This window comes from Helianthus annuus, chromosome 12 (genome assembly GCF_002127325.2).
Source record: "Helianthus annuus cultivar XRQ/B chromosome 12, HanXRQr2.0-SUNRISE, whole genome shotgun sequence".
Classification (NCBI taxonomy): domain Eukaryota; kingdom Viridiplantae; phylum Streptophyta; class Magnoliopsida; order Asterales; family Asteraceae; genus Helianthus; species Helianthus annuus.
In genome coordinates this window covers 27,633,944-27,645,565 of record NC_035444.2, presented here as the reverse complement: position 1 = coordinate 27,645,565, position 11,622 = coordinate 27,633,944, and the positions used below count along the sequence as shown (strand labels likewise).

Below are 11,622 nucleotides of genomic sequence, written 5' to 3'. Positions count from 1 at the left end.
TTTTTTCTTACCTTTCTCACACTTTTGGTCTTTTTTACAATAACTCCACCCAAAGAATACAAATAAATAGATGATATGGTTTATTTATGGCACCCTTGTTTATTTTAATATTAAATCGATAATGATAACAGAATACAAATAAATAGATGATATGGTTTATTTATGGCACCCTTGTTTATTTTATTTTAATATTAATTAAACTAACAATTAGAATATCTATACTTTCTAGAGTAAACTTCTGTTTTACTCTCGATGGTTTGGTCACTTTAAGGGGAGACGGGATGGGGAAAATTGTTCCATGATAAAACATGTTTCATGCGTGATGAACTGCACAAGACCACCGCCACTCAAGTTTTCAACGAGTGATGGTTTATGTCCGTTATGTTTTCCACGCGTTATGGAATTGTAAGTGATGGAACATGTGATGGGGCGTGAGGGTTTATTGTGGATGTTGTGAGTGATGATCATTGCCACTAAAAAAGGTTGTGAGTAATGGAAAAATGGTTGATGACATGGCGGAACTTGATTGGGTGTTGTAAGTGATGAGTGAGTGATGAGTGATGACCACCCCCACCCCCACCCCCTAATGGTTTTGCCCCAAACCTTTAAAAATAGCCAGCTTACTCCCTGATCTATGAAGCCTTTCATGATTTCACTCCCCGCCTCTAACTCCAGCCAAAGTATTCGTTAAGTAAAAGGGCTTCATAGATCAGGAAGTAAACTGGCTATTTTTAAAGGTTTGGAACAAAACCATTAAAGTGACCAAACCACAGGGAGCAAAACGGAAGTTTACTCTACTTTCTATTAGAATGTGGTATCTATGAATTTCTAAAAACCACCCGTGTTTATACACGGCTATCACTACTAGTACAAATAAATAGATGATATGATTTATTCATGGGACCCTTGTTTATATACATATATTACACATATGGTCCTCCTCACCTAAAACTGACCAAATTCACCCTTATCTTAGAGTAAAATGCACGGATAATCCCTTTGTTTTACAAAGTTTCATCTTTAATTTCCAACTTTCTACTTCTAAAACGGAAATTCTATAGGCGCACCGCCCTGTCTATCCACACATTTTTTCAATTCAATACACATCGTATAGGCCTATACGGTGCGTACTGAATAAAATAAAAGACATGACAGACTCACAGGTGGATGTGTTGTCTGGTGGCTGGCCTAATACGTATCGTATAGGCCTATACGATGCGTATTACGGCCCTGAATTTTTGAAGTTTATTTTTGGTGTGTTGTTTTTGGTTTTGGGTGTTTTGGGTTTGTTATTGGTGTTTATTATTGGTTATTTTTGTTTTAATGAGTTTTAAAATCTTTATTATTTTTTTATCGTTAAGTATCGTATTATAGTGTATCGTATTATTTTTTTAATTTTTAAAGTTTATTTTTGGTGTCCAATGCAAGTATCTTCTAATGCGAGCCCGAGAAACGAAAGGGATTTCGAGCAGTTGGTCGATGACATGATAGATAAAGATCTTGACACGATCATATCCATTTTCAAGTGTTAGACTAGACAGTCTAAGATGAAATATATTAAAACTATGCAAGCCCACCAGTCTACAAGAAAGTAAAATTCAGTTGTTGGACATTGTGAGAGAATGCATAGTTCAGATGGAGAACGGAATGCGTATGTTTGAGCACTCCAAGGGTTTGGTGGAAAGCACGATATTCATATCTCTATTCGGTCATCTTTCCGAGCTTTTACACACGAATATGTGGTTCCCAATTTGTAAAATATTATGTTAGTGGGAAATGTTTTAAAAATTAGATGCAACTTTACGGCACGCTTACCTTAATCACATATTCCATGGAGTCACAGATCCGACAATAGGGCCCACGGATCTTATGCCCACCCGAGACCGACCTCTGGATTACACGTTCTCCTAAAACGGAACATAATCGCAGATTGTCTAGAGAAGCGCTTTTATCATGTGTTACATGGTAACAACTACTAAGGTAATACTTCCAAGTTCTTGTTTTTTCTTCAAGTGTTCTTCTTTGTTCTTGACTTATCTTTAACTGTCGATATCTCATCCTTCTTATCTTGTTCAAAGTGTAACACCTCGAAATCGGGATTTGGTAATTAAACCATGTTAATAATAATGAATAAGTAAAATACCGTTAGTGGTAAAAGTAAACCCGGTAAATATTAGGAATTTAATAGATAAACCTAATATTAAATCAAAAGTGAATAAATGCTTGAGAAAATAAAGTTATGAAAGGCCCGAGTTAACGGGACTTAAAATAAAAACGGGTTATGACCTTCCGAACTCATTAAGCTAACTAGGAATAATTAACCTAGTTAGTAATATGTGATTAAATGATGAATAATGAATTAAAGTTTCTTTTGAAACAAATGAAAGACGAGGGACTAATATCGCCAAGTAGGCAAACTAGTTTATTAAAAATAAACAACTAAAAACACAACACACACTAAGAGTGTGTGTGTGTGTGTGCGTGCGACCAGGGGGAGACAACAAGGGTGAAACCCTAGTTCAAGTCTAAACCCCAAAATTGAAGCTCAAATCAAACCCAAATTGTCTGCATGAGTACAAATTCGTGGTCACCTGGTCGAGGGGGATCTCAAGGTATGTCAAATTTTGGAATTTGGAGATGTTTCGATTTCTTGATGAACCTATGAAGTTGAAATTTGAACTTGAATGTTAGATGTTTGAATGAAACTATGATAAATTCATGGTTAGGAATGAACCCTAATCAATAATTTGATGTATTGATGTTCATACACATGAAATTGAGAATCACCCACATATGTGTTAGATGGGTTTTGTAGAGAGATTAAGAATACTAGAATCTTGATCATGAAACGGGTATTATTGATTTTATGAAGTGAATGTAGGTGTTGTTATGCATACTAGATGTAAGGAACTTGAAAACAGTGTTAATCTTGGCTAAGTAGTTAGTCATGAGCTTGATTGCTAGTAGTAAAAGTTTCATGCCCATAAGGTGTTCGATGAAATGCCTAGGTGAAAATATTAAATTAATGTGTTTTGATGATAGTAGAAATACCTTTCACTATCATAGTTATTAATTATGTGAAATATTTAGCACATGGTTTATATATGATTGTTGCTTGAGTAGCTAAGCAAATGAGTGTATTAAGTTCATTAGTGCAATTGCATATGTTATAAGAAGTTTGACCATTAAGAGTCAAACCGGCCTATAATAAAAATCGTATGCGGAAATGGTAAAGAGAGTCCATAAGTATAATAGTCATAGTATTGATGACTAATATAACTATCTTGTGGATGAACGCATTATAGTTTGACGCTTGGCAAGCTAGGTGGAAGCTTGGGAAGGAAGCGGGTCAAACTAATCGGGAGTGAAGGAAAATGCATAGACAGGATGCAAGGTAAGTATATCTTACACTAGCCATATGTTTCAGAATATCCTTTTGTCGAGTTATATGCTTACAGGAATAGATATCCAATGAGTACTCGCATCGTTCTTAATTAGCGATTATAAAGCAAGGTATTAAAACCGGGTTAATAAGTTGATCGGGGCCAGGTATGTATAATAGATCAACTCCTCATTTAGAACTTGGAGATCTATGAGAGTTAGGCAAAGTAAAAGGGGCATTCAGTTACCTTAAAAAGGTAAACCAGAGGATTTATACAGACAGAGTGTTTTGAAAACAAGAATTGGTTAAAAATGAGATTTTGGGCGTGCATGGCTTAAGCAAGCCCTTCGTTGTAAAGGGAGGGTTAAAAGTGACCAAAACGCCCTTGTAAGTAAAATTAAGTAAACAACCCTTAGAAGTCACTTGAAAACGAGTTTTATAATCAAGTCAATACTTAGAACAAGTATAAAAGCGAAAGATGTAATTTCTTGGTCAAAAGACTCTATATGAGTCTTTGCCGTAAAATAATAATTCGAGGGATGAAATTCGGATTAAATAGATCACCACATTGAATCCACCACATATAGTTGTGGTGGGAGATCATTTGATAAGAAATGTGGACATATGTATTTAGAAACGAGTGAAAGCAATGGGTGCTTAAAATATGCTTAAATACCTTAACGGGTCAAAATAAGCATATGGGTGAAAATGGGTTAAGAAGGTATATGAATCTGTAATTAGAATCTAATATGTTAGACATCATTTGAATTTAATAGGTTTATGATAAATAAAGGTCAAACAAACTTGTTTGTTTGATAAAAATCGAACGGGTCAAAATTTGGTAAAAAGGGTAATAAGCCGAAGACTTAAAAGTCTGAAATTTTGTTAAACCGAATGTTGGATTTTAACTCCATAAGGTGGAGAATCAAATTACAATCACGTAGGAAGAAACGGTAGGTCAAACGGACAAGCGGTTTGAAAGATACGAAAGTTTTCGTGTCAAAGACGGCAAAAAAATAAAAAGGGCTGATGTAGGGGCCACCGTAACTTACGGTGCCCACCGTAAGTTACGGTGGGGGCTGAAATCGTTACGGTAGATACCTCCTGATCTACGGTGGAAGATTTAACATTCAGGGGTTACCGTAAATTACGGTAGCCACCGTAATTTACGGTAGACCCTGTAATAAAATATATTTTAAAATTAGTTTTGCTTCGTGGACTCGTTTAAATACGTTTTAAACCCCGTATGACTAAAGCATTTCATGTTTATGAAATGTAGGTACACTTTGGATGCCGGAAGACGATCAAGCTCATCGAAGAACCGAACACGATAAAGATACATGCTTCCGCACATTGCCTCGTCGTAAATTTTAAACGACGAATTCGATCACTTATGTTGAATAACTTATGAATTGTAAAAGTTTTAATAAACTCGTATTTTTATAGTATGTGTAGTCTTAATTACACATCTAATTGTTGGTATTTACATATAAAACCGTTAAATAGTAACTAGGGTGTTACACAAAGTTTCTACGACGAAGTTTTCTCCGTCACTAATTTCCCCACTCACTGTGAAATCGAATCAGTTTCTTCATAGATTTCGTCTGGTTTCAAAGCCGGTTGAGGATTACGAGTGTTCTAGACTCATTCAAGGCATGCTTGTTTGTGTGATTTACAGAAATAAGGATGAAGCTCTGTATTTTGATGTCGTTTTTGATGTTGTATGTATTTTATCTCTAATTTAGGGCTATTTTATAAAATTATCATACGTTGGTAACAAATACCTAGGGGGTAATGGATATGGTAACAACTACCAAAACGGTAGTTGATATGATTAGACACAACGGTTCTCCAATTCCAAAAACTTATTCAGATCTCTATTCGGTCATCTTTCCAAACTGCAACACACGAATATGTGCTTTCAACGAATTGGTGTGATTCAGTAGTTACCTTAATCACATCTTCCATGGAGTCACAGATCCAATAATAGGGCCCACTGATCCTATGAAGCAAGTGTCTGTCTATTCAATTGAGAGGAATCACTCCAAGATCAATTCCAATTGCAGTTTTCAATAGAGTCACAGATCCGACAACCATTTCTGTTAATTTCCCATGGTACACCAATAATACGACCCATCTAAAATTAACTTTGCAGATATCATATTATTATTATTATTAAGGATAGTGTAAAAAGGGCCTAAAGTGTGAGAAGTGTAAGAAGTGTTTTAAACCATTAGATCATTGATATAATGGTTGAGATCAATAAGGACCAGATTGTAAATTGTGTTTTAATTATTTGGACTGATTTGAAAATTGTAGGGGTAATAGTGTCTTTTTATATGTTTTAAATAAGGTAACTTCTCCTAAATTCCAGCGATCCATTTTTAAACTAACACTAAAAATCCGGACATTCTAAAAATCCGGAAACATGTAACTGCTACTAGAAATATATAACATTATATAACACCATATAACACCATATAACGCTATGTAACACTATATAACGCTATACATCCGTTTATGTTTATGTTCTTCCTCTAATATAATATCGAAAGAGTCCATGCAATCAACGCATGGTATTTGAAATCAAACTTGAGGATTTGGGTTCATTGAGTCATCAAAGCATGTTGTTGATCTGGGTTTTGGAAAAAAAGGGAAAGGGGGATTGATGACCTGGGTTTTGTTGGCTCCTTTTTAAATATGCATCAAATATGGATTTGAAAAGACCATTATACCCTCACATGCAAAGCATGTGAGGTAACTTAACCAAGAAATTAAACGACGTTTGTGGTAAAGGTTGAATCTGTAACAAAACATGAACGTAAAGGTTGGTTTTTGCCGATTTCATAGTGAAAGGTACGAAGTGCAGTTTTGGTATAACATAAAGTTTGTTTTCTGTAATTTTGTCTAAAGGCTTTGACTTTGCCAATGGACCACCACCCCATTGCTAAATCAAGATAAAATTACAACCTACCATTTGGAGGGAGAAAAATGAAATTCTTTTAATTTCAAAGTACTAAAATGAGATTAAATAAAATACAACTTTAGACACCTAGTCTCAGAGTCAAAGTTATTGGGCTGATGTTTCCCTCCAGTTTGTATATGAATCATGAACAAACCACCCAATAACAGATTTTGGTCATTAACATCATATCAGATCATGGAGATTGATCTTCAGAACAGATCATGCAACAATTGGAGGTAATTTAACAAATTCTCACACATTTATATTATCTGAATTACAATACTTTACATGTAAAAAAGTTTAGAGCCGGGGCCTCGGTCTCTCTATCTCCATGAGTAGGGGAAAGGTTTGTCGGTTTGTCCCCTTCTCACCCTCCCATACCCCACCAGTAGCTTGCTTATGAGTGGGACTTTATTGGGTACGTTTGTTTATTTGTTTCACACATTTGGAAAGATTGATCAAATGGGTTCGCTAAAAAGGGATGATAGATGGCTCATGTCAACCAACCAGATTTTGCTGCATAAGGTTATGAAGTATGAACTGTCAAAACAAGTGAATGATCAACAAATTCAAGCACAATGCCGGTCAATCAAGCAGAAAAAAGGTGCATAATTAAAAGGAAACTCAATCGAATCTCGAAGCGACAAGCGACAAGTTTATAAAATGCCAACTCTTATTCCATTGAACATCTATAAGAAAAGAAACACATCTATCAACATGTTTTGACTACTACTATCAAAATCAAAATTAGCATAAAACTCAGCAGCTTACACCAAGATCTTATCTGCGAATTCAAATCCTTCAAATCAAATCAAATCCTCTTTTTGAAGAAATCAAACATAACTACTCCACTTATTATTCATAACCATACTTCCCCATTGTTGCATCATACAGATCCCTAATGCTACCTCTGCAAAAATTTGAACAAAACAATGTTACAATCAGTATATAAAAATCAATTCGACAAGACGAATAGTAACGATGATCGGATTACTACCTTCCCGGTCTCGGCCTCATCGGGAACTTTGTAAAGATCAGCAGTTATTTCAGACAACCATAATCCCGGAAACAGAGTCTGCAATCAAAGAATAACTACAGTTATATAACAGTCACAATGTCACATTATGCAATTGTTAAAAAGAGGATATACAGATTAATAGATCAAGATAAACAAACTGATAACAATATCACTTACATCCAATTGCTTTTGAACAGCCCTAGGTCGTCTCTTTGGCTTACGTGGCAGTCGCTGGCCGGCCATCGCCATGAAATCCTCCTCCAACTCTCGCCGGGAAAGCGAAACCGAAAACTTCGGTCTCTCTCTCTCCTCAGCAGTTGTAGATTCACCAGAAACACCGCTCGCCGGCCGGAGTTTTGTTGCCGGAGAGGAATTAGGTTTTAAAACCTCACCGTGATTATTAACGCCGTTCGCCGGAGAACGTGGCGCCTTACACGCAGCTCTTCTCGTTCTCAGATTCCACGGCCGCTCTGCCGGAGGATTGTACGGCGGTGTGGAAGCCGCCGCCGCTGTAGATGGCGACGGATCCACCAGCCGCTCACGGAGAATAGCGTCCTTCATCTTCACAACTTCGTTTTGAAAATCAAACATCAGTTTCTCTCTAGTCGCTTCGATCTCACCGTCTCCAGAGATTAGGTTTCCGATTCCGATTCTCGCCGGCGGTTTCTCCGACGAAGAAAACTTATAACAACTCTGTATTTTCCGATCAAAATCGTCATAACTCGATCTAAACCGTTTTGCTCCAATCACAACGCCACCGGCGCCGCCGCCGTCCGACGAATGATTACGATTGACGTTTGAATCCACGTTCACTTTCTCCGACGAAGAAAACTTGCAATAGCTCTGTATTTTCCGATCAACATCATCGTAACTCGATCTAAACCGTTTCTCACACTCCGAATTCCTCCGTTTTGCTCCGATAACAGTGCCACCGCCGCCGCTGCCGGACGATTGCTTACGATCGACGTTCACTTTCTCCGACGAAGAAAACTTATAACAACTCTCTGTTTTACGAACATCATCATCATAACTCGATCTAAACCTTTTCTGACACTCCGAATTCCTCCGATACGTTCCGATTCCACCGCCGGTCTCCGACGAATGATTACGATCAACGTCATAACTAGATCTAAACCGTTTCTCCGCCTCCGAATTCCTCCGTTTTGCTCCGCCGCCGCTCTCCGACGATTGATTACGATCAAAAACCGACACATCTGCGTTTGAATCTACCTTCATGCAGCGTAAAAGCTTCTGGTTTCCCCACTTTAAGCACGGCAAATCGAAATTGTGCAATTGTGGCTTCAATCTGTCCACCATATCTCGTTCGGTGCCGGTGTTTCTCTTACCGGTGGATACCATCTGAACGTCTTTCGGTCGGATCTTGCCGGTGAAGTTGTGAAATCGGATGGTGTGATTGTTGTTGTTCGTCTTTGTGAGTTTTGTGTTTGTTGCTAAATCGCCGCGAAACATTCATATAAATGTATAGAGAGAGAGAAGAGAGAGAGAGAAGGGGGAGGGGTGAGATTTAACGTTTGGGAAGCGGGTGAGAGTGCTAACGTGCGCTAGGTTAACGTGCACCAGCGTGATTTTTGTGCGCATTTTTTTGGTATGGAGATGGATTAGAGTTGAACGACCGAATTTCAAATAAGAACGTGTGATCGCAACCGTTCATCATGATGATACAAGGATGTATTAGTTTAGGGTTGTGTTAATCCTACCATGTTATATTCGTTTTCTATGGTTTATTAATGTTCTCTCTGCTTCTAAACCAGTCATATTATCGCTCTAATTTTCTCTTATTGAGATGCGTTAAGTACAATAAATATAGCCACACTCGTCAAATTTTTTAAGCCTGAAAAATCGTTATTGGAAATTTTACATGATGCGTCAATAACTAATGAGATTGGGTAAAAGGAGCTAATGAGATCGGGTAATATGTGTGTTTGTGTTTCCTTTTAACCTTAAAAACTTATTATTGACAAATTTACATGACTCGTCAACATCATGGTAACTAATAACAAGATTAGGTAAAATGACGCTTGTTTTTCTTTTTACCCTGAAACTCCTTATTGAAAATTTACATGAGTCCTTAGCATCATGGTAACTAACAGGTAAAATGATGTTTGTGTTTTCTTTTGGCTTCGAAAACTCGTTATTGGAAAATTTAGAGTAAATTACAAGTTTTGTCCTTTAAGTTTGTCCCAAATTTCAGACATTGTCCTTTACCTTTAAAATTGATAAGTTTTGTCCTTAACGTTTCAAAATCTTGCATGTTATGTCCTTTAGGGCAAACTCAGTTATTTTTTTTTTTTGTTAAATCTGGTCACATAGACCCCCCACATAAGGGCAATGTTGTCTTTTTACCCTTTCAATAAAAATATTAAATATATATTTATAAAGCTTATTTTCTAGAAACCTACACAATCATTGATGTTAAGCTTATCTCCCTCACCTCTCTCTCTCTATATCATTCTCTCTCTAGGAACACCACTTGCCACCACCATGACCTCCTACTTCCTACCACCACAACCACCTCCGTCACCATAAAAAAACACCCAAAATCAACAACACCCACAACTCAAAATCAACAACCATAACCTAAAATCAAGCTTGAAACCCACCGCCACCGATGATTTCAACAACACCCTATATTTCTTCACCAAAAGAGAATCAACCTGTGTTCAGATGTGAAATCAAGCATCAACCTATGCTACCATCACCAACAATCGAACAAGTACCCATCTCAGATGAACAAAAAATGCAATCAAATCAGAATAAGGTTCGAAAGCAGATCTGGAACTTCAGAACCTGTTGTTGATTCAAAAGCAGATCTAGAACTTCAGTGAATGATTTGTGGCAGTTTACGACGGCGAACCTGGAACTTCACCAACAATCAAACCTGCTGTTGCAGTGGGGTTTCTTCTCTGTTTGTTGTTGGCTACTTTCACGACGGCTTTGTGGGTGGTAGATGGTGGTGTCAGGTGGAGTTTCTAGAGAGAGAATGATATAGAGAAAGAGGTGAGGGAGAGTGACTTGAGTGGAGAAGATAAGCTTTATAAATATATATATTTAATATTTTTATTGAAAGGGTAAAAAGACAAATTTGCCCTTATGTGGGGTCTATACGACCAGATTTAACAAAAAAAAATTAACTGGGTTTGCCCTAAAGGACATAACGTGCAGGATTTTGAAACGTTAAGGACAAAACTCATCAATTTTAAAGGTAAATGACAGCGCCTGAAATTTGGGACAAACATAAAAGACAAAACTTGTAATTTAGTCGAAAATTTAAATGACCCGTCTCCATCACGGTAGCTAATTATGAAATCCAATAAAATGTAATTTGTGTTTTCTTTTAACTCTAACATTTTTTTAGTGGAAAGTTAAGAGAATATCAATATTCATCTGAGTGACAAATGTAGTTTGTAAATTATGAGATCCAATAAAATGTAATTTGTGTTTTCTTTTAACTCTAACAATTTGTTAGTGGAAAATTAAGAGAATATCAATATTCATCTAAGTGACAAATGTAGTTTGTATTTTCTTGGGAAATTGGCCTGTAATAATCCCACCTAGATCTTATTGGCCAATAATAATCCCACTTCATAATATTTCCTCCACCAGTCCCACCTTTCACTTATTTTTCCTACAATGGTCCCCCGTTAAAAAAACTTAACGGAGTTAAGCTTTTTTCCAAATTACAAACAGATTTTTTAGGGCTTTTGATTAGAACGACGATACGAGTCCGTTGATGTAAAACTTGCCTCAAAACGATGCTCCAAACGATGAAAACGGCGCTTCAATTCGGGTGTTTAAATTTCCAATTAACCAAAATCAAGTTACTTGGAGCACCATTTCAAAGTAAGTTTTACATCAATTGACTCATATCATCGTTCTGATCAAAAGCCCTAAAAAATCTGTTTGTAATTTGGAAAAAAGCTTAACTCTGTTAAGTTTTTTTAACGGGGGACCATTGTAGGAAAAATAGGTGAAAGGTGAGACTCGTGGGGGGAATATTCTGAGGTGGGATTATTAATGGCCAATAAGGTCTAGGTGGGATTATTACAGGCCAATTCCCCTATTTTCTTTCAACTCTTAACAATTTGTTACCGGAAAATTAAGAGAACTAATAATATTTACCTACATGTGTGGCTTTTATGGTTTGTGGGGTGGACCACCGTACAAGGTCCGTGATTTCGAGAGGCACGTGTTTTTTTTTAAATCCTATATATATGTGTGTGTGTATATGGGCCATTT

The 11,622-nt window shown here is 36.8% G+C and overlaps 1 protein-coding gene and 1 long non-coding RNA gene across 2 annotated transcripts; one reads left to right on the top strand and one right to left on the bottom strand.

Moving 5' to 3' along the window:
* Positions 1–2,483: 2,483 nt before the first annotated feature.
* On the top strand, positions 2,484–4,704 carry LOC110892166. The gene is made up of 3 exons (XR_002565886.1): positions 2,484–2,612; positions 3,306–3,394; positions 4,662–4,704. It is a non-coding gene; the product is annotated as an uncharacterized LOC110892166 (long non-coding RNA).
* Positions 4,705–6,977: 2,273 nt separating this feature from the next.
* Positions 6,978–8,981, bottom strand: LOC110890584. The gene is made up of 3 exons (XM_022138198.2): positions 7,543–8,981; positions 7,345–7,422; positions 6,978–7,257 (listed from the first exon to the last, which is right to left on the bottom strand). Exons 1-3 carry the CDS (start codon positions 8,833–8,835, stop codon positions 7,252–7,254), a joined length of 1,377 nt encoding a protein of 458 aa, XP_021993890.1. The 5' UTR covers positions 8,836–8,981; the 3' UTR covers positions 6,978–7,251.
* Positions 8,982–11,622: the final 2,641 nt, after the last annotated feature.

Coding starts and splice junctions, on each gene's coding strand:
- LOC110890584 (XM_022138198.2), bottom strand. CDS start 8,835: ATGTTTCGCGGCGATTTAGCAACAAACACAAAACTCACAAAGACGAAC. Junction 7,423..7,542: donor CTGTTCAAAAGCAATTGGAT/GTAAGTGATATT, acceptor CTTTGATTGCAG/ACTCTGTTTCCGGGATTATG.